This window comes from Bombus pyrosoma, linkage group LG12 (assembly GCF_014825855.1).
Source record: "Bombus pyrosoma isolate SC7728 linkage group LG12, ASM1482585v1, whole genome shotgun sequence".
Classification (NCBI taxonomy): Eukaryota; Metazoa; Arthropoda; class Insecta; order Hymenoptera; family Apidae; genus Bombus; species Bombus pyrosoma.
This window is the reverse complement of record NC_057781.1, coordinates 9,753,923-9,778,616: the sequence shown is the minus strand read 5'-3', so window position 1 is coordinate 9,778,616 and position 24,694 is coordinate 9,753,923. Positions and strand designations below refer to the sequence as shown.

General features: G+C 40.1%; 1 protein-coding gene across 1 annotated transcript in view; it reads left to right on the top strand.

Annotated features, from left to right (window-relative positions):
• The first annotated feature begins 14,555 nt into the window (after window positions 1–14,555).
• LOC122573734 (bone morphogenetic protein 1-like) overlaps window positions 14,556–24,694 on the top strand; it is a 49,320-nt gene continuing 39,181 nt past the window's right edge. The window contains exon 1 of the mRNA XM_043740497.1: window positions 14,556–15,605. Coding sequence (XP_043596432.1) covers window positions 15,410–15,605 — 196 coding nt within the window. The 5' untranslated portion in view covers window positions 14,556–15,409. The remainder of the gene's footprint in view (window positions 15,606–24,694) is intronic.

Here is a 24,694-nt window from a genome sequence, read left to right as displayed (position 1 = left end):
GCTTACTCTTGGAAATCCATAAGAAGTTTGGATAGAGTTATTTAATTCTAAAATACTCCATTCTTATTTACACTATACTCAATACGAAAAGTACTTGTTATTAGTTACACTTCTAAATTATATCTGAATTATATTTCACTAATGTAATATAACATAGATGCATTGATACGAACACCTAGTCAGGATTGCAGCCAATTAGCTCATATTACTTGCCATATAATTAATAATTATACTAGTTATACGGTTAATTACTTTGCTGTATAGTGATATAATTAGTAATTATGTATCAAATAATATGATTGCCCAGATCTCACCACGAGGAGGTGCTGCGAATGGAGACCCACCCTATCCGCGACCCATCCACCCTCCTTTTACACAAAAAGATCTTAATAATTCATCGTCAAATAAATACTCCTTTTGATGTCCGTGTACATAATGTTCAAAACAAACAGCAAAAGGAGCTACTATTATATCAATCTATTTACTACCTGCACCTTACCTACTTAGTTACTTAGATTACAACCTCAAAGTAGCCTACCTAACCATAAATCACACTTACGTAAAAATCTAAATATCTACTTACACTATGTACGTAATAATCTAAATATAATAAAGGGAAAGGAAAGGGAAATTCAATCGAAGGAACAAATTCAACCGAAGAAACAAATTTAACCGGAGAAAAAATTCAACCGAAGAAGCAAATTCAACCGAAGAAACAAATTCTATCGAGGAAAGCTTAGTAAAATTCTATAATATATGTATAATTACTCCCTGATGGGTAAGGTTCAAATGTTATTTCGTAGTATTAGCTTCTTTCTTTTGTTCACTTCCCTTATTCCTCTCATTCTTTTGAATCTTAAGCATACATATTTAAGATGCTAACTCATTTATTGGATTTGGTATATCGAAGAAACAGGCATCTCTAAAACGAGAACATTTTATACATGAAAAATAAACTACTAATAATGGTCAATTATAGATCAAATTACTATTGATTAAATTTTAGCAAAAATAGGGAATCATCTGTATCCTTTTGATCGAAATTAGGGTTACGTTGAAAACAAGAACTTTAAGTAATTCAATTTAAACTGAATCAAAAATTGAAAACTTGTTTTGTCGTTTAACTTTTAACAGTACCTGTTATTTCCTACAACACATAAATCGTTTTGTGCAGAATTTTTGTTACAAACGAACGATGATCGCAAAGATTGAAAATATCGCGGTCGAAAAGTTATGGTTCTAAGAACGAACAATCGCCAGCATTAATTCCAATAGCAATGAATTAAATTTTCAAAAATATTTCAAGCCTTCATAGTAACATTAAAATATTTCATTATAATACTTTGTTACGCATGAAATCGCTCACAATTTCATACATGTATATATATATATATATTATACATTCGTAACAAAGTCACGAATAAAAGTATATTTTAGCAGTCATGGTAACGTTAATACTGACAAAAAAATACGTCTTATAGCAGTAATTTCAGTAATAACCGTAGTAATAAGGGACGCATTAAAAAGGGGCGTTGGAAAAGAAACAAAACAGTGGCCAGAAGGACTATTAAAATTCGATCGTGTTCCACTCTATATAAACCCGATCAAACCGTGAGTGGAACGGAATATTATTGTTTCGCAACGCTAATTTGCTACTATTATTTATGAAGCAGGAAATTCTCAAAACAAAACGCGATGAGTGCTTCGTTATGTCTGCAATATCAATTAATCTACCATTAAAAAAAAAAAAAATTCTGAAAATTCCCGAAATTTGATACGCAACGCTAATAAATATAAATCTATGCACTCATATTTAAAAAAATACGCAACACTAATAGCGAGGGATCGCAGTGCAACCATTTAGGAGGTTGCCGATGAACGATCACACTTGTACAGCTCTTGAAGCTGTACGTGTGATCCAGGAACAGTGTCCGACAAATGCAGTCGGAGGGCATTTGAGCATTTTGTAAACACAACTCTACTTAACAAAACGCGATCATTCATTATCGCAACGCTAAAGGGAAAAATTAATAGAACTCGCGATGGAACAATATCGCAACGCTACCTCTTAGAATAAATTTAATGAAACGAAATGCGACTTACGAATCCATAGAGTTGTCCAGTGCACGTTGACCCGCACATACCCGGAATACGCGCGAGCGAGTACGTCACGCTACAGTTTGAAAGAACTGAGCGACCGCGAACCGATAAATCGCGGGAACAATTCTTCCAATGTGGTAAGCAATGGGATCAAGGGAGACGAGATTTCTATTTTTCGCTCCAAGATGGATAAGTATCTTTGTACAGAATGAGCTTACAATACACATAACATAGGTATCTATCTTACGATTAATTAAGGCTAAAACGCACGCATCCCACGGTGTCCCACGGCGTGCCACGGTGTCCCACGGCGTCCCACGGTGTCCATCGGTGTCCCACGGTGTCCCGCGGTGTCCCGCGATGTCCCACGGTGTCCCACGGTGTCCCACGGTGCCCCCGCAGGGGGGTATTAGTCCAGTTTAGATCATCCAAAATTCTTTTGACGGCTTTTGGTGACCCAAACTGGACTGGTGCGTAGTTCTTAGCTTGGTATCGTTTTCCAAAAATTAATCGACTGATTAACTTTTGGAAAACGATACCAATTACCGGGTCTCACCACGAGGAGGTGACTACGCACGAGACCCGCCCATGAATTATTTAACATTACACATCGATCTCGACATTCAACCTATTGGCAAGAATGTCGAGTTCTGACTCTATTTGATCATGGGCCTGCGTAAAGAGATAGTTATTTCGTAGCCTAACCGCGAAACATCTATCTCGTACGCAGCAGTTACACGAGTCTTTACAAACGTAAAACAAAGCTTACACAACGCAATATCTATCTCCCACACAACGATATATGCATCTCACACACAACGATTACATCGATCAGTACAAACATCGTACAATAATTCGCAACCCTATCGGCAGCATTCCGTATCAAAAACACATTTGTCTAACTTGGAACGAAAGAAAAAAAATGAGGCTACTATGGAAAAGGAGCCCCAACAATCAGACGATAAAAGAAACATCGCGGCGCGCCCGGAACTAGCGAAATCGCGATCTCTCGAAGGAACTAACAAACCTACGTGACGTACCCCCGTGCACCAGATAACCCTAAGGTTCAGCGGAAAGCCCAAGCATTNGTATCACGGTCGATGGCACCAACCGATGATACCAGCGATCTAGCAAATGGGCCTGCAATTTAACACACTCCAACTGAACAAGTGACGGCCCGGGGAGGGACCGCTGATCAGGATTACAAAGGCAAGGCCCCAACTGAACAGTGGGGTCCACCCCCGCGGGTTTGCCACTTGAACAGGATTACGGAGGACGTTAAATGCAGGCCCCTGCCCAAGTACCGAAGTACCAATCGGACAGGATTGCAGATCTACGACTCAGGTATCACCAGCGCGATGACAACTTCCGCGATTCGCGACAACCGAGGAGCAGTTTTCGAGTAGTCACCAAGACAGAGGTGTCCTTGGGGCGACTTACGAATCCAAAGAGTTGTCCAGTGCACGTTGACCCGCACGTACCCGGAATACGCGCGAGCGAGTACGTCACGCTACAGTTTGAAAGAACTGAGCGACCGTGAGCAGATAAATCGCGGGAATAATTCTTCCAATGTGATAAGCGGGAGGATCAAGGAAGACGCGATTTCTATTTTTCGTTCCAAGATAGATAAGTATCTTTGTACAGAATGAGCTTACAATGCACATAACATAGGTATCTATCTTACGATTAATTAAGGCTAAGACGCACGCATCCCACGGTGTCCCGCGGTGTCCCGCGATGTCCCACGGTGTCCCACGGTGCCCCTGCAGGGGGGTATTAGTCCAGTCTAGATCACCAAAATTATTTTGGATGATCGAGACCAGACTATATTCAAGTAGTTTTTAGCTTGATATCGTTTTTCAAATAATAATACTAATATTAAAAATAGTACTTAGTGTATTATTATTTAGAAAACGATACCAATTACCGGGACCCACCACGAGGAGGTAACTACGCTCGGGTCCCATTTACATAAAGAGTTTTTAAGCATTGGAAGCAGAGATGTAAAATTATTTTATAACAAAGATGTAGCGTGTACTGAAATTTATTAATTAGAATAGCTGTAGTACGTGGATCCGCATAATCATACTTGAATATTGAACTTATCATCGAAGAAACGAAACCATCCAATTGTAGCGCGTATGGATGAATGATGAAATGTCGTTGTCTTCGATTAAATTACACTTGCTTCCTTGATTCCATGAATACGGCGTTGTTTCCTTGATTTTGTGCAGACATGGAAAATTACATCCCATCCAGACACTCAATAGGTACACTCTGCGTTACCACTGGTTTTATACGAAATAGTGAAATGAGAAATTAAATACTGTATTCAAAATTTAAAAATAATGCTATATAAAAATAAAATAGCACTTCAGGAACTTGAAAGATTTCGTTAATATTAAATAAACCAAAATAAATCATTAATTTACTCACTACGAATTGGTGGTATTGATTTAAATCAATGAATGTAGAATTGCTTCCGATTAATGGTACAACTGCTATGAATTAAGAGCATAATTACTTTTAATTAATGGGAGGATATGGTTATAAAGTAGCTGTTTTAGATTAATGGCTTAAATCTATAAAATAACGGTTTAAATGTTATAAATTAATAGTTTAAATGTTATAAATTAATGTCTTAAATATTATAAATTAATGGCTTAAGTGATATAAATTCATAGTTTAAATGTTATAAATTAATGTCTTGAATATTATAAATTAATGACTTAAGTGATATAAATTCATAGCTTAAATGTTATAAATTAATGTCTTAAATATTATAAATTAATGGCTTAAGTGATATAAATTCATAGTTTAAATGTTATAAATTAATGGCTTAAATAATATAAATTAGTAGTTTAAATGTTAGAAATTAATGGCTCAAATGTTATAAATTAATGGCTTAAATATTATAAATTAATAGTTGAAATGTTATAAATTAATGGCTTAAGTGATATAAATTCATAGTTTAAATGTTATAAATCAATGTCTCAAATATTATAAATTAATGGCTTAAGTGACATAAATTCATAGTTTAAATGTTATAAATTAATGGCTTAAATATTATAAATTAATAGTTTAAATGTTAGAAATTAATGGCTTAAATGTTATAAATTACTAGTTGATATGTTGGAAATTAATGGCTTAAATGTTATAAATTAATAGCTTAGACGTTATATATTACTAGTTTCAATGTTATTATTTGATATTTTGTTTACTTACCTTATATTTAAGATCCTTTTCCATGTTCACTCTCCGGGAGTTCAAGCACGAAAGAGCTCCCGCGTGACTTCTGTGTTCCTTATATAACTTGACAAGGTGATGTGATGTCAATCAAACGGTAACGACTTTCTGACATAGTAAAGGACAGGTTTTCCATTATAAGAAAATCAAATTGAACAATTTCTTAATTTTTATCGTAAATTGGACATAAATGTTATAAATAATAAATAGTTTAAATGTTATACATTAATGGCTTAAATGTTATAAATTAATGGCTTAAATATTATAAATTAATAGTTTAAATGTTATAAATTAATGGCTTAAATGTTATAAATTAATGGCTTAAATATTATAAATTAATAGTTTAAATGTTAGAAATTAATGGCTTAAATGTTATAAATTAATGGCACAAATGTTAGAAATTAATGGCTTAAGTGTATAAATTAACAGTTTAAATGTAGTAAATTAATGGCTCAAATGTTATAAATTAATAGCTTAAGTGTTATAAATTAATTACTTAAATGTTGTAAATTAACAGTTTGAATGTAATAAATTAATAGTTTAAATGTAATAAATTAATAGTTTAAATGTTATGAATTAATGGTTTAAATGTTGTAAATTAATGGTTTAAATATTGTGAATTAATGGTTTAAATCTTGTGAATTAATAGTTTAAATGTTATGAATTCGTAGTTTAAATGTAATAAATTAATAGTTAATGTAATAAATTAATAGTTTAAATGTTGTTAATTATTAGTTTATATGTTATAAATTAATGGTTTAGATGTTGTAAAGTAATAATTTAGATGTTATAAATAGATAATTTAATTCGTCGAAATTGTTTTTTCGATCTTCACGGTACGGGAGTTGAAACACAAATGAGCCGCGCGCGAGTTGCATGTTCCTTATATACTTTTCCACAAACCGTTGTCAAGGTGCCTTAAATTCAATCGAACGGTAATGGTTTGTTGACATCAACGATGTTTTTCCAATATAATAGAATCAAACTTATTAATCTTTTTATTTTTATTGTAAATTGGCACCTCCATTAATCTATTACAATAATCATTTTTATAATTTTGATATTTTTTACAAGATAAAATTAAACTTACACTTCTGTGGACCTAGTTTTTCACTTAGAACTATGTTAATTTATATCAAATGTCAGTTTATGATGAAAATAACCGTAGTATCATAGTCAAAAGGTGTAACTGTTATAAACTAAGAGCATAATTATTTTTAATTAATGGGAGACTATAGTTATAAATTAATAGCATAATTATTGAAAATTAACGGAGTAATATTATCGAGTATAGGAAGACTGACTCAAAAACGCACAATACAATTTATTGATAATTCAAACATACAAATTACGCCTTATGGAAAAAGTTAAAGAACAACGGAAGAAATAAAAAGATCGATGCAAAGATCGCTAAAGATAAATATATCAATCGAGTTTATCGATTTTTACAATTATACTAAAACTAAGGCTTAAAACTAACTTCGAAACTTTATTTAAAATTTAGAAGCGAAGTTAAAAAGTAACAATTAAAACAAAGATTTTGTTGTTCGTGTCCTTTCATAATGAATTAACTTCAATTTCATCTAGATCTTAAAACTGAAATTTACTTAAAAATGAAGCTGAAGATAGATATTAAAAATAGATACTAAATAGATACTACTGACAATCTTTCTCATCAAAAACTTTAACTTAAAACGAAATAAAAGGAAATGTAACTACAAACTATTTGTTAAATCCATTATCCTATTTAATAATTAAATTTTTATAAAGATTAGATGAAGGAGTTTTAAACTTTTCGCTCTATGTTAGACAATGTATTTTTCTACAAAAAGCACGCAAAATGGATTTTGCCTGAACATATCTATCTTAAAATTAATTAAAACGATCCACGCCAGGTACTAATAATTTACCAAGGTATATCTATTAATTAAAGTTAAGACGAACGCATACCATGTTAGTTGTCTAAGTTGAGAGTTAAAATGAATACTTAAACCTAAACCTTGAAAATAAGCGTGCACACGTCATCTATCTTCCATAGAACGATTACACGGATATTTACCAGCTTAAAATTAATCGTGCAACATCCACTTCCCACACACCGATTACATCTACTCTTACGAACATCGTACAATAATTCGCAACTCTGCTGGCATCATTCAGTACCAAATACACTCAGTACATTCGCCTAACTTGCAACGGAGGGAAAAAAACGAAGCTACTGACCCTTTACTTATATTTTCGTGTCTGGCAACAAGGAAATTCGGGACGTTTTGTTAAAATCTAACGCTCTACTTTCGAGACACTAATATCTTTTAAAATATCAAACGCTTATCTAATCGCCCTAACATTTCTTAACAGAACATCCTTTGAAAATGCCAAGACAAAAAGAACCGCGATCAGTTAGAAAATAAAATATGGCCGCTCGAAATGAACGAACTCGCGATCTCTCGGAAGAAACATCAACATAAGCGTCGCACTGCCGTGTACAAGATAACTCTAAGTTGCAGCGGGAGGTCTAGCGATTGACCATCGCTCGATTCCTGTCTCGCCGTTCGAAACTTACACGAGCTACGCTCGAAGCCACCGACCGACGATGCCGCGGTGGTCCAGGGAAGTATCGAGCATACAGGCCTGTAATCTGGCACGCTCCAACTGAACAAATGGGGCACCCGGTGGGAGGGACCATTGAACAGGATTACCAAGGTATGCCCCAGCTGAACTAGTGGGGTCCACTGTCGGTGGGAGGAACCCACTGGACAGAATTATGAAGGACATCAAATTACAGGTCTAAACTCCGTCCGAATACCGCAGTACTAATCGGCCAGGGCCGCATATCCTCGACTGAACCCGCAACCACCATCGCGATGACAACTTTCGCGATAAACACCGAGTTCGTTTCAAATCAGATAAACATCATCGTATATAAAGGACTCGCAATAGTTTTAACATAAGTATCTATCTTTTCTGCGGGGAGATAGTTTAACCCAGTCTGGGTGACTCAATATTCTTCTCGGTGTCTATCTGATCTAGACTGGACTGTACTAAAATAATTTTTAGCCCGATATTGTTTTTCAAATATACTCGGAATGTTAACATGTGTATCGCTTTACAAATAGTAATAGATTTCCAATATTACAACTGATATTACACTGGCTCTCTTTTTTATGATTTTAATATGATTCTATGTACAATAATTTATATGCGCTCGAGAATTAAAAAGTCGAGAATAAAAATGTTATAAATTGTAAAGGGCGTGAGAAACATTCTACTTTCTTCGAAGTCGGTATTTCAGAACGTGAGATAAGGATTCCCATGGAGGTTCCATTTAATGTCATGCCTATCCTTCATCAATGATTCAGTTATGAGTGAATGACATTGTATGACTGCAATCTAAGAGTACAAATAGTTTCTAATCTCAAATAGAGAAAATTTAATTATAAATGGGCATAAAAAGATAGAAATCAATGGAGTCAATGACTCCATGTCATGTAATAAATTGTAGAGGGCGTACTAAAACCTCTGAATGGTCGGTATTACAGAACATTTGACGCCACAAACATAGTGGTCGGTGGTGGCGCGATATAAAATTCCAACATTGACCAGTGATGTCAGGTTCATTCTTTTCGCGTTTGTCGACCGAGTTAAATATACGTACTTCCTATATTCGCCGTAACAAATCGCAGAGGGCGTAAGGAAGACTGATCTTTTTCGAGGTCGGTAATTTCGAAACGGGAGACTCGAAGTCCCATATAATGTCAGATCTATCCTGTATTTAGTCAATGAAAATTTAACGGAAAAAAGTAACGAACGTTAGTGTCTATCTGAAAAAACACGTTCGTCTTATTGATCACGCTATTATTAATGCTATACTTCAACGAAGATCAGTTATAAAACGAATTCGAAAATGCATCTTAGGTGAGTACACATTTAAAATTCATATTTATTCTTCACTTTTCTACACCGAAATGGCATCGAAGATGAAAGTAGTCACGATAACTGGCAGATAAAAGTACCAGTACTTTCGTTATGACCTTGTTTCGAGCACACGTAGTTCGCGAAACGCAGCACAAGCATTCTTTGTACCCAAGGAATTAAAGTTGTACAAAGCTATTTATCGTTCGACCGACGAGCAATGAGTTAGTCAATGAATAGGGCCATATATGCAACACGCTCGATGCTCTCCCCTTTTTGCGCGCAGAGCATAGTACTTCTGCGAAATCAGACAAGGTGCGTCTGCGGGTAAAATTTCGACGTAAAAAAAGTTAGCCTTCTGTTTTGTTATTTTTTTGGGGGCAGTTCAGTATCGTTTACGCAGCTGTATGTAAAGGCTCGTTGTAACGAACGGCTAAAAACAATCGTACCGATATCGAGTTGCACGAAATCGAATGTACAAGGTGTCCCAAAATGAAGTGCGTAAGTTACCAACTAAGTTATAATATCAATTAGAATTACAGATACATTTTATCATTCGCGATTCTAGGACGTCGTGCGTACGTAAAAAGGTATACATATATTTTTATTTAGAAAATAAAGAAAAAATAAGAAAAAACGTGATCATAGGAATGGTTTAACGGTCTTAGCCTTTTTTCTTTTCTATTTTTGCTATTTTAACCTCCTGAATACTAAAACACTTTGCAGCAAAATTTAATTCCTTCATTCTCGCGATCATTAAAAGTTTGAAAAGTCCTTCCTTTATTCAGAACGATCGTAGAAGAAGCAGTCATTCGCGATACACGATTCCATCGAAGCACATCATTACGCTGGCTCCACGTTCCATTACCAGAAAATATTCAACCGGAATGATCGATCTGAATATCCCCTCGTAAGTTCGCGAAGCTACCGGTAATACCGACGGTATACTTCCGCCTCGCTGGTAAGATAATCTGCTTCCCGTGTCAGTGTTCTTCAACCTCGTTTTCAATTCGAAAATCACCGAAAACTATCGCGATCTATATTCTATTTTCCACGGCTCATCGATAAATCACGAGAAACCCAATGAATCGTTTTTCCTTTTAAAACTCACGGAAATTTTCGATAAACGTCGATGTAGTTTCCTATTTCCGTCGATTAAAAATTGAAGAACACTGTCGTACGAGAAAGGTCCTCGTGTAGTATCTCGTCGCGGCAGACGTCGCGTTTCGAATATTAAGCTTATCTCGAACGACGATATCGTTAGGCCTCAGAAATGATGTTTAGCCCCGTTCGAGATTCCCCTGCCTCTCGGCCCTCGATTCTTTCTTCTTCCGCGATATCGGCGAAACGAGACTGTCTAACGAGAGACGCAGTCTGGAGAGATGAAAGCTTCGACGCGCATCTAATCGGCTTCATTATGCGCGCAGTAAAGAGCGCATGTTAACGCTGATTAATTGCTCGTTGGCAGCTTGTTTAAACGAGCTCGCGCGCTGCTTTTTCGTCCTCCGTATCGGAGAAGGTTTCTCGCTTCTTTCCTCGTTGCCTCTGCCGAATGGCGCCCCTTTTCTTTCATCGTTTTTACCTTTTCTTCCGCTTCTCTTCGGCCACCGTCGGCAACTTTGCCCCGCTACGACGTGTCGTTAAACCGCGAATGAATTAAAATCACAATGGAACAATTTCCCCGTAAGACTTCGCTGGCCCGGAGTGTATTTGCCAGGCGAGCGATTCACCGGCTACCACCGGTTTCTAAATGAAGCGATCGTTCTACAACCGAGCAGAGAGAAAAAGTGTTCAACAGCGGTATATTTATTTTTGTAATTTCTTCCCTTCTGAAATTTCTTACGCTTTATGTATATGTGTGATTTTCATATGTCATAGTATGATATCATTCATGAATATTTGAAGACCAGCGAAAAAGTGGAACAAGTGCACAGTCTTTCTAATAACGAGATAAGTACAGGAAACGATACGTACAGTTCGTAAGTAGGTTTCATAGGTAGGCTTTATGACTACGCGTAGCCAAGTATTTTAACGTTCGAAGGCATATAGGTTTCTCTATCGATATTTCCAACTTTATCCATAATCTTTTCAAATCAGAAATCTTGTCGCTCTTTTTCCTCTGTGTCTCGTTTAATTCGCCGACTAAAGTTCTATCATCGCTAACGAACACTGATAATCGTTAGTTCAGTGAATCGGAAAGCCTATTACCAAAATCTAATCCCGTTTAACTAGGATCAATTCAAGCACCATCTAAAACTGAAACTATTGCAAACAAAAACATGCTCCCATCAAAGATAAATAATTTTGTCAAGGTAACAGAAGCAATTACGTATTCTCGCTGAATTAACGATTCAATTATCAATTCTCCGGCTCCTAACCAAACTATCAGCCAAACAGCCATTAAACGACCAACTTCCACGTAAGAACCAATCGACCGGATGCGCTTATGGCTAATTTACTGCGGGAATTACACCGAAAACGCGTCGCTCGAGCAGCGATGCTCGGATCCCTATCTTCGAAGGTGTAGAGAAAAAACCTTCTCGGGTTCCATTTCCACGAATTTCCCTGTTCGCGCGTGAAAAATTCTTGCACGGTTCTCGGTAACCGAACCAGGCGACAGAGAACGACACACGAGTGGAGGAAGCGGGTCTAAGCGGGTTGGGCTTAAACTCTACGATTTTAATTAATGTCGCTTGCTCGGCGACGATCCACTTTAGAGCGGCGCCCCTCTATCGTAAACGCGAGATCTTTCAATCGCGTGGAAAGTTTCCACGTTAATTATTTCGCCATCGAACACGGTGGCGCAGCGGCATACCGTACTGGTGGAGATGGTGGACTTTCGAGTTTTCCATGTTATGCAACGAAGCGCAGGAATATTAGACAGCGAACGCGAAACGAAACGAAACGAAGCGAAGCGAAGAAAAGCACGCGCGAGCGGAAAAGTTTCGGATCTGGTTCGCAAGGGGATATCATGCTTCCGGCTGCTCGAATTTTCGGAAAGTCTGCAACCACCGACAAAAAGGCCGTCGTTTCGTTCGACCGAAACGTCCTGCAGGAATAAATTTAAACGGTTCCGGTTTAATTGCACCGCCGTTTCCGTTTCTCCTTTCGTTTCTTCGCGAACGGGCTGGGAATCTAACGAAACCGAGCGAACAGAAGAACAAGGGTGTTTAACGTATTTCACGCTAATCGTAGCAAACTTTCCACTCGTACAGAGTATCGTTACGTAAGAGATATTCCGTTGTGGATTCCCATCGCTTTTTCGTTCGTTTAATCACTGCGATTCAATGTGATTCGCAAATTTGATATTTCGAGATTCTGCGTGGGATAATTTACGAGCGATTAATCGTTGTAACGTGTGCGTTTTCGTCTTTGATGGATACATCGACGCATCGTACACGATGGATAACATAATTGAAGGAAAAACTGTTGTTGCGCGAAGAATTTCAACGGTAGGAAGTCGAGCGTGCGATATGAAGCGATGAAATTTTTATCGAGCATCGCCGAAGCTTCTACAAAGGCTTCCACGATTACTGTACCGCTGAATATATTATTACCTTTATATGTAACGTTTCACGTGCAGCTGTGGCCACGAACACCTAACTTATTGCTCCTAATATTCCTTCCCCTAATGATTTTAATTAAACGCGACTCGTGAATCTAACGGTCCGTTTAAATCGCACGAGTCAACCGTTTCCCGCCGATTCTCAATCACAATGATATCATACGCGAAGAAAAGAGTTCTATCGTAATATCGAATATAAGAATTTTTGATTTACCTCGATATCTCGTATTTTTTTCTATACCCACCTTGGCGATATTCTTAAAGATTTGAATAATTTCCTAATCTTTCTCGACGTCGATCTCGCTTTCTGCAAGTGTCGTGATACCTACGAACGGATTTGTACGAAACTAAAGCTAGACCTACGGGTTAGGTTCACGTTCAAAGTATCGGAATGATCGCAGGACTTTGACTAGTATCTCAGGCTGATCTCTGATTCGTCGCCGTACTGTCGTCAGTCCTGTTTCGTTCGTTCGTGCGTGATGTTAACAGAGAATTCGGTTTTTCCCTCGTACCTTCAGAGATTATTCTCGTGGAGGGTTTCTGTGCAGCGTCGACATGCACTTACCCTCGGATAGACAGGCAGGGTTCCTAAAGGGTGATCCCATGACAGTAATCCGATACTTGACCGATACAGGTCGTTGCGTGGGATATGAAACACGTGTTTCCGTGGGCGACAAGCCCCGCCACTTTTGGAATATTTATCAATATGTGTGGCCGAAAGCGACGCTTCAGCACCGCCACCGTTCTTCTAGAAATAGCGCCTTTTAAGTAGCCTCGCGCCACTGCTATACGCAAGCGGTACCGTTAATTTTTAAATGCAACGGGCGATAGTTTGCCAGGGACACGTTCCACCGTGTAATTCGGCGGTTGTCCGATCTTTTAGCGAACGAAAGCGCGTCGAAAATCGCCGCGGTGACGGTGTATGTAAATTCGTGACAAGGATCGTCATGGACGTTCGATGAATTATAGATGGGATTCGCTATGCTACGAATATTCCAGGTATTTGATTCGTATTTGTTTGGATTAATGCTGATTGGCCAACCAACGAAAAATATACGTTTCGAGATTCCCTTGGATTCTTCTGTTATTTTTATTGTCGCAAAAACATCGACACGTTCAGTGAGAAATCGCTGCACGTATCGAGCACGAGGAGGAAACCGAATGACAACGTCGATACGTGCATCGATACATTTTTTTATTTTTTATCTTTCAATAATCTCACGCGTATTCTGATCATTTTTTGAGAATCGACGAGCGAAAGAGTTTGTTTTCAATCTTTCTCGATATAGAATCGAAGGGATCGAACACGTGACGCGTTCGCGATCGTTTTGAAGATTTTCACGCGTTAAAGTGTACCAGATCTATTCGTTTTTCGAAAGCGCAGAATAAATGCTGACATTTTTTTCAGGGATACGTTTGTTAAATCCGGAAACAGATAATTGTTTCTTTATTTTTCTTAATTATGCGTATCTAAAATATATCTGGAATTAGTAAGATAAATATGGTTACGAGATATTTGCTCGTGCGTTGTCGTCGTATCTTTATCGAACGACGGACGATCAAACGCGACGAGAATCGACGGGAATCTATGTACGAGCGAGCGGTACAAGTGTTTTTCGGAGGGCCGAGGATTCTTTAGGGTTCGCTGGTGGCCGAACGACGGAAGCTCGGTCAGTGTCTCGGCCACCCTCGTGCCGTGCAGGTTTGCGAGGGAGGAGACTGCTTGTTCCCGGCATCCCCTCTAGATATACATACATATCCCCCTCCTCCTCTATCCCTCTCTCGACTTAATGCCAGTACGAGCGCGCGCTTTCGAACGACGCGTCGTGTCGGCCGCGAGGGACGATCAGTCTGTTCTCCACGTTCTCCACGCAAGGACGATCGCCGCCGGCAATCCGTCCCTCTAATCTGTGACACGAACTTTGACCCGCGCTCCCGCTCGCCTTCCTCGCGATCGTCTCTTATCGCTTCGTTTGCCCGATGACGTACGCTCGTCATGTTCCTCGATCGACGTCCGACCGAACTCTTCAGTAGCGATTACGTTTTCATCGCGTGAAGGCGCGTATCACTCGTTTGCTTCATCTCCCTTCTACCTTCTGTGACCGCGCGTATCTACGCCGATTTTACCGTTTTTCATCGCGTCTCGTCTCACGTGTCTTCTCCGGTTTGCTCGTGCTTCGTTGTGCATCTGCGACAAAGGGTAGTTCTTCCTTCGCTTTTGGTCTTCACGTTATTTCCATAGATCCTTTTTGTTTTGTTTTTTTTTTTCTCCTCCTTTTTTGGTCGGCTGAACGAGGCGAGGGCAAGGACGACGTATCGATCGCATCCATCGAGCGTGACTGAGTTCGGACATGTGATCGGTGGCATCCCACTCGAGAAAATTTCTCCCGCGTTTCGAGTGGTGGTCTCGAGTCGTCGGCGGAGGACGAGGACGTCGAAAGGTGGAAACGAGAAGAGGGTGAAAGAGAAGTAGTGGCAAATGCGTTGGTGTAGGCGGTAGTACGACTGGTCTTTTATGGCCTAGCTGGGTACATAGAGGGAAGAAGGCACTCGTGTCGTTTGGACCCCGATATCGACGATATCGAGATGAGATTGCTGCCGTTGCTTTCCATCCTCTGTTTGGCGAGTCGATGCGCCGATTGCCGGGCGGTCGACGCCGATCCCGGGGAGAACGAGAACACCGTCGGAAGGCACAGGCATAAATTCACCGTGGAAGAGCTGTTGAATACCAAGTTCCCTCGTGGCATCAGCGACGACGTCGATGTGGACATCTGTAAGGCGGGTAAGCGAAGAAAAGATATCTCGCGGATAGCTGCGAACATCAGGAACATGGCGTGCCGCGATGTTTCTTTCTATACGTAGAAATCATTGTCATAAAACGAAATAGAGATTAGGAACGAAAGATTTCGCGGAGCGGAAAATATTTAGAACGATTCCGATCGCTGCAACGAGATTCTCTTCCTACCAAAGGGAAACTGAAAATATTTCGCGTATAAATGTCTATTATTTACAATTAATGAAATATATAAATCGTAAATAAAAAATTTAATGGAAACGTCACTACGTCGAATATGGAATCCCTCCCTCCCCCCCCCCCGGCAATTGACCGAGAGAAATTGTGCAATTAATGTACTTCTAATTACATGCTCGATAAATGTTTAGATTCAATTAAGCGCGAGTGTTTCGATGCTATGTAAATGCAATTATATAAAACATATATCTTCGATTCGCTATGAAAGTGATAAAAATGTGTACGTTATCGGCACGGTGGTATAGATAGGAAAGAAATTTTCCTCTTTTTCCGCTAATTTCGTAATACACGTTGCGAAATAGTTAACTGTAGGAGATATAATTACGAAGAAGCATCGTTACGCTCGATATGGAATCCGTATGGTATTGCAACATATCGGCGATCACAAGCAAGCGCATTGCTCGAGTATTCTCTGTGTGTATCTTTGCAGTAGAATTTGCTCGTAACGTTTCCATTATTATAAAAAGATCTGTTCAAATTGTACGAACATTTGAATCTTCGGATCGCTCGAAAACGCTAAATAACTCGTAACACGACGTAAACGATGAGAGCACAGCTCAGCGTTGAAACTATCCACCTCCAAGTACGAATATCGAGTGGAAGAATATTCTTGTGTGTGAAGCAAATAATCGTCGAAAGGTTATTACTCGGAGACCCACGTAAGACGTTGGAATCAAGAACGCGCATCCATTGGAAAAGTCTCGATCGTTTCTTGGTCCTTCGCAGCCATAATGTCGGCGGTTCGATCGAGTTTGGCCAACTGAATCAAAGCCAAGCTATCGTTTATATTGTCGCGCATAGATGCCATTTCCCCGGCGTGTCATAAAGCTTGTGGGCAAGATCGAGCGAAAATCGAACGAGAGACGATCCTTTGAGTCTCGAGACATAAATCGAGGCTTATGCTTTCCGAATTAACGAAGCGAAGCCACAGAGACGCGAGGACAGGGCGAGATTGCTCGATAGAGAGGGAACATAATAGGAAAAGAGGCAGTAATCCTTGCCGAAGAATCTGGTCCGATAATCTTTCTTTCTCTCAGGGTCTAGCATACTCGTTGTAATAGCTAAGACGAGCATTCGACACTCGAAGGGTCCAGGATCGTTGGATGGGGACTGCCGCAAGGAGCCTTTTATATTTCTCGAGTGATCGTCCTGGACCTGCCTCTAGAAAGGACCGCGTATAAACACGAGATCTGTAAAACTGGCACGGCCGTGAACGACAATGAAAACCGACGCGATGATCCTTTGGAAAGGTTGTTGGTTTGGAAAAAAGAGAGAAGGCCGAGGACGAATAGAACGTACAACAGAGAGCTCCGTCCACCGTTTCGCTCGGTATCTAATCTCTGTTTACGAAGAAGAACGAGAAGCAGAGGAAGATGCTACTATACTGGCATTATCGTATTGTCAGCAGTGCTTGTTGAACGTTCGGTTATCGTTACGTCGATGACCAACACTTGTATTTTCGTGGGGCCATCGGCATAGCTCGATATCGAATTACAATTTGTTTTATGAATAATTACGCTCACCAATAACGCGCTTCTGTTTGCGCTCTTAATGGTAGCGCGTTATTGGCGTTGTTCTTTCTCTTCTTTTTTCCACATCAAATTGGATTACACGCTCTCGTGACGCTTTTTTCAATTTAATAGGAAGTTTTAGTAATTCTTAATCGAGTTTGTAAGCGATATGCAAGCGAAGTTTTTAGTTTTACAAGCAGCTTGATCGATACCCGTTGACAGCAACTCGATTTTCTTTTCCCTGTTCTTCGCTTTGGAAAATTTCTTCCTCGGCAACAGCTCCTCCGAGTGTACAAGAAGCGTTCCCTTCTATCGGAAACTTTCCAAGTTTTCTTCGAAAGCATCTCTTTTTTCTTTTCCTTCGACCCCTCTTTGTCGGGCCGTTTAACTAAAACCGGTTTACGAGCGTTTAACGATTAATCCAAATAAACCGCGAGGCGAAACCGGCGAATAACGCGAATCGGTATCGCGTCGAGCCAAAGTAAACGCCGACAAACATCGTACGAAGTCGATTCGGCGGGAAAAACGCGACGGAGACTTGGACTTTCAAACTATGTACCGCAAAAACACGGCAACATCGATCGAAGTGGAACGAAGTTTCTTCCAGCTATCCGGTATCTTACCGAGAAAACATTAATTTTCCAGTTTTCTCGCTTCCGTTGCTTCCGACGGAACCACAAATATTATATAACCGATCGATGTACGACTTCATCGGTGTACGAGACGTTAACGATGAAAAGGAGGATGGGAGAAGGTTGATAATAAAGTACTGTGTACGAATCGTCATCGATTATAATCGTTCGAGCTATTGCTAATTGCGGCTCGACAACGAACAAACGGTCCGATTCGTTTTTATCGTTTGCAAATTTGCTCGACGAACCCGCGAAGGAGGTACGGAAGAATAAGGGTGGACAGAGAGGGCGAAGGGGGAGAAGTTCGGCTTTGAATTATCCTCTTTCACGGAGAAGTTTCAGCAATTAAGATTAAGATCAAAAGCCAACCGGGTAATATCTCGAATACCTACCGCCGATGGCACTCTGTTCCGAACAACAACTTGTTATGTCTAGCTTACACTTACCTTTCTTAAGCGTCACTGGGAAACGGCCTTTCGATTCGATTCTACGGATTCCCACGGAAAAGGGGAGGAAAATGCGTCGCTCGTACCGACGAGTAACAAGCCTTTTCGCTTCCGTCGTGGTTCACGGCTTGATTGTTTGCTCGAGTGGCCGCCGATGGTTTATAGGCTCCATGTAATTTTCTCTTCGTGCACACGCGTAGAATTTCATTTACCCAATTTATTTACCTGCTCGTCGTAATATTAGGATATCGGTGGTCTTGCTAATTATACACGTTTGATTTCAAGGAAACCTCGTCGATCCGTCAGCTGTAGCCAACAATGTGTTAACCTCGCGAGAATGGAGATTTTGTTAAAGACTGGTTGAAAACGAGAGAGCGATAGAGAGTCGATGATTTTCCTTTATTACTGTGCGTTACGTTGCAACGTGGTACAATCTTATCATAAACCGTCTAGAAGATTTTCTCTTTCTTTAAAAAATTTCTCTCGCCCGCTATTAACTCCTCGACGCTCGGTCGCGTACATGATTTTTAAAGTTCTTTGTACGCATAACGCTTAACCGTTAAGATATACTTTTTCGTTCCGCTTCTCTTATCCGCTTTTTCACGCTGCTTACGATTGAATAGTCGAGACGTTGAATAAGTAATAAGCGTCGACGATTGATTAAACGTTTGTCGAAGAAACCGTGGACAATATAGGAAATTATAACGTGCACGTTAGGACGATAGTGCCCATTGATTTTCAAGAGTGTAATCAGCCATAAGTTGAACGTACTTAATGTAAATAAGAACAACGATAATACTGAAAGCCGCGCGGCAGAAGATAGAAGCGAACTTATTAAGTCGGCAACTGCGAGAACTTACTAATAAATATTCCGTGAGTGAAACAATTTATCCTCGTCTGATTTGAATAAAAAACGACGTGGCTCGCTGTTGAACGGCTCCAGTAATAGAACGTTCATTCAGTGGCACGTTTTATCTCCTACCCATATTGATTTTCTGACACAGAAAAAAATTTTGTTTAGCCGCCACAATACGCGGTAATGATAAAGATGTCGTAATATGCGATTTTGTGCAACGCCAAATTAATCTTTCATCTGCCGTGTATGTATTCCAACAAAAATAAAGATACTCGTTGTATTACAAATTGCCACTTGTAAGCTAGTTGTCGCGGCATATCGAAAGATTTTCATTTTTCGATACAATCTGTTACCTCTATGTTATCGTAGCAGCGCGATATTCATTGGGCTAGAAGATCGTGTCGATTCACCAAAGAACGCATTGTACTAATGCAAATTTATCGTCCGTATACATGCAACCCATCGCGAAAATATCCGCTCGCTGACTACTTACTTCGTACTTGGTTCTTAAAATGCGATTTTTTCCATTTTATACGATTTATCTCATTCAAAAAAAAAAAAAAAAAAAAAAAAATTAAATTGACGATCGATCAACTCTTACTTCGTTAAATTAAATTCTTTATGTTAGCATGTTTCATCACTATGATTCTCAGCCATAGGAACGTTCCTTACAGTTATCGATTTATTATCGATGGCATAAAAACGCGTGTATCAAGATAGACAGATTTCGCGCGAAAATGAAGGAAAATCTAGAAATTTTGGGCGCGTGTTTGCGGAGATGACCTTTCCGCCGTAGGATTTTTCATCGGTGCGGTGAATTTTTTCTTCTCGTCAAACTCCACGGGCCATTATGGAGGCAATTATCGACGCGACTGACTTTTTCCTATCTCGGCTCGGTGGAACTTCCATGAAATTACCAGCCCGACGAGAAATGGAAGATTTTATTTCCCCATATCGATCTCCGCTAAGGTTTTTCCAACTCCGCTTGCTTGCGTCCATGAAGCTTTCTTCGTCGTTTCTTTTCATTTCCTCCCGTTGCTTCCTCGCAACTGATTCAAGACAATAGGATTAAGAGAGAAGAAATAAAATAGCCGGTGTTTGCGTCGAAGAAGAAAAAGGAACAGATCCTAGAAAGCGTCGACTTCGAAGATTCTTATTAACAAAGAAGTTTCTACACGAAAGGATCTACACGCGTTACGATACTAATGGGCGTTTTGCATATATGGAAGAATAATTGGGAACGATAAATCCCGCCTATTCCCAGAGAAATTTCCTGTGAATCTTCGATTCTTTGGAAAATTGCACCGATATATCGTGTCGGATACGATCAGAATAATTGTTACTGTTTAATACACCTAACTGAAGAAGGTGCGTGCTAGCGGAACGTAATTGTAGAGCGATGATCAATTAAAACAGCCGCTCTAAATCATATCCACGCTACTGTTAATTAGCCAGGAAATTTTCTGCAGTTTTTCCTCTCACGCTGCTTTACAATTAAAATCTTCGTCGGCCGCTTGCGTAGCGCGCTTATTACGAAATATACAGCGTGACTCTTAAGAGGTCCACGTGAGCTCATTGCCCGGAAAAAAACACTTATGCAAACGACAGGGAAACACTTTCTGTTAGCTTCGTGCTTCCTCCAAAACGTAGAAATAAAACTTTCCAAATGGCGATATTTAAGTCAGGCAATTATATCTGTATATACTTGAAACAAAGCAACGATACAACTCTGTAAGATGTTACTTTTTACGCTTGGAGAAAGAGAGAAAGAGGGATATCAGAGAAATTGGAGAGAGAACGAAAGGTATCGGGAAGATGCGAGCCACGGGCACGAAATGTTCCGTGGAGCGTAGTTGACGTAGGCGGGTCTAGCCGCAATTGGGACATGAAAAGCAGGTTCGTCGAGCGTGCATCGGTCGCGTGCAGCGAGTTGCATTATAGCGCACGCGAGCTCCACGATACTCGAGCGGTCAGTCTTTTCATCGGGCCGAGTCTAAAGCACGCAGAACGGTACCTCGTGCTTTTTGCTCGTTAGCTCGGGACGATCTTCGTCGTGACCGCGCGCTGGATCTTACGTGAACGAGGATTTTCCAGATCGATCTTGCCTTCTTTACCTTCTCTTCGTTCTCTTTCCTCTCTCTTCTTTGTTTCTTTTTCCCTTCTTTTTTTATTTCTACGTTTCTTTCCACGTTTGCCGATCCCCTCTTGACCACCGTCGATCGTCGATAAGAGCGTGAAAAAGGGGAAACGAAGGAGGAGGCAAAGTTCAAAAAGTTCCCTCCAGTAGAGCGCGAAACTCGATGCGCGAATGCACCCGATACGAGATGTATAAATATCGATTTTATAGAATCCGCACGCGTATGGGGAGGACCGCGGCTTCTCGTTGGCCACGGCGGAAAAGGTAGAATCGAAAGGTGTACTTCGAAGGTTTCGCGTGTTTCAGAGGATTTCACGGTACGTCGGTCTATCAGCTGTTTATTGTGGATTACACGCGATTGCGACGTGGGTTTAGCAGCCACCGACACTTTGCTTCCGCGCGGAAATTGATCTATCGTCGATAGCGCGTGGAAAGCGCGCGAATACGTCTCACGAGTGCTTACGCGTTTACGTATATTCTTTGGAATATATTCTTGTCCTGTAAGTAGGTAAGGTAAGATAAAGTTGTTCGAACCAAGCAAAGCGATTTGTTAACAGCGTTGACGAATTGTCGAAAAAGTTCGTGGCGCTTCTATCGTAAACTACCATGGAATAACGAAATGTTATGAGAAATCTCTGGCTGGATATCAAAGTGTATTACATACAAGCGTAAGAAGAGAAAGTCAAAATTCGTTGACAAAACACTCGCGCGATCTCCAATCGGTCAAAGATATTACGGTCAGATATTAACGTTATTCTTTTCGATGTTGCGTAAAATACTACCCGTTAATTCTAACGAAGCACGAAGCAGCGAGTCCTCTCTGATTTTTACACGAGTCTCGTTTCTTCTCGGTGAAAAGAATTCCTCCTTCAGGGGGAAGGTTTTCAACGGAGCCGAGTCGGTTATGACGGTCATTACGCGATGAATTTTAATGCATTTTAGCATTCTCGACATTTCCTATGGCAGCTTGAAAGTTCCGCGAACTGCCCCTAACGGATGGACGTACGTACGTACTCTCTTTCTTTTTTTTTCTCCGTCTCTCTCTCTCTCTCTCTCTTTCCTCCACTCTCGTTTCCTCTTCTCGCGTCCCATTCAACGTTCTCACTTTGTTTTTCGTTAAACTTTTATCTCCGCGAAACATGCGGTCAGGTTTTCCGAGTTTCCCACTCTTTTCCATTTGCCCGACGTTTCACTCTTGCACCCCCGTTGCATTGTTTTCTCGTATATCGACTGGCTAGTGCATAATTCGTAGGCACTTCGACGTGTAAAAAATCAAGGAAACTATTTTCGTTTCCACGCTATTGGATTTTTTAAAGGGATTCGACGTTCGAATAAATTTTGTATATTCCATGGAGACTTTTCGACTCCTCTCTGCTTTTACGTAATTTTTATTAAAAATGCTTCATACTTTTGCTACCTACGAGTAATTCCAGTCAGAGACAATGTAAAAATTTAATTTTCTCTACCCCGTTTTTAACTCCAGACAATGTTAACGTTACGAAAGTTTCCTTCCAACTGACGTATAACGGAGTAAGAAAGGAGTGAAAACGAGGGGCAAAAGATGTTAAATATATTTATGGACATTTCTGACTTTAATTTCGACCATTAACGATTATTCGTTACGAACGACTTAAATATTTCGCGGAATCGTTGATATTCGTTATTTTTCTCAACATCTCACGAGCATAAATCTTCTACGCGAGAATGCTAACTATTCTATTGCAACAAATTCGCTGGGGAATTTTAGGACGTTTAAAACTTTGAACACGTGGATGAATCATAAGATTATTCGAGTGGCGCGCGTTCCATCCAATTCTTGAACAGTCGGATAGCTGGAATAATTTTCTACCGTGTCGCTACATGTTCTAACGTTTCGGGTCTATCTGAGGAACGACAGCAACGGAAGAAACGGAGTAGCATTCCAATATGCATTGCTGACTTGATCGAAAATGGACACGAAACGAACGTAGCAAGGGAACAGAACGGTTCCCGTTATTCTCGCGAAAAATGTTTCAAACCGCTGATGATAGTCGCGCGATATCGACATAAGTATTTAAAGGAATGTCGGCTCACATTTGTCTGGTATATACGCGAACGCTATAATAAATTACTATGGTGCGTCAATACCTTTTCTGGCCACTACGTATCCTTTTAATTCCTTAACATTTTATTCCTTAGGAACGCCTTTGTCTTCATTTTGTAACGTCTGTTATAACGTCTACTTTACTGTGCCGTAACTCTGTGCGAGACAGTTTGGTCGAAGAACTCGAACAAGGTAAACGCCGATAAATCAGTCGTCGAAAATCAGAGCTCACTTCTCGATCGTAATTGAGAGTTCGCGTGGAGTTGGCTGCGATTCCCCGAGGAACTTGTCCATGAAATCAATGAAGCCCGATTCAGCTTCACTTTCAAAGAGCTGGAAGTTACACTTGGTCCCCTAAAGAGGAACCATAGAAGACCGCTTTTCATTCGGTCGTCGGAATATGATCCCGCTAAATTCTTATCATCTTATTCCGTTACGTTGCAACTTTCCCAATTACTCTTCTTCTCTTCTCCCTTGTCGCTGGTCAACATCTCCGACACACCGACGAATCCAAACACGATATAACGTTTCGGTAATACGTTATATTTAACCGCGTAGTTATATACACAGGGTGTTCCGTAATATTTCAAGAATTAAATCTCTCGGCAGTGAAACTGATCGACTCTATCTTTTGTCGAATTAACGAATGGATGTTCGAAAACTTTCTTCAACCAGCGTATCTTTAAATACGTCACGATGGTTCGAGCATCTCGCGTAAAAGCAATCGGGGAAAAATGACAGGACACGATACTCGTTTCTCGTAAATATTCGTACGAATATTTTTCATTGTCACCAATTCCTAAAGCCAGTTCCATATAATATTACAGAGCACCCTGTACGTGCATATAACGCGTGGAATCGGCGTTAGGAATCTAGAGCTCGTTTGTCACCGAGCATAATTTATCCAGCCAGCGTAACCCAACGTTATAAAGTTAAATCTCATCAGGGAGCAATCCCTTAGTATCGTCCATTTGGCAATTAACTGACTTTGTCTGACGGTGTTCTAAATACCGAATTCGAGCGGTAGATAGCTGAGACGGCCTCATCGAGACAACGTCCAGGTAGCACCAGGCTGTTCGCATATTGTACATAGTAACGTGGCGTGGCCCGCGCACGACCTTAATCCTCCGAGGGGCGAACGAGTCCCACCGGGCTGAATGGTGCACATCGATATA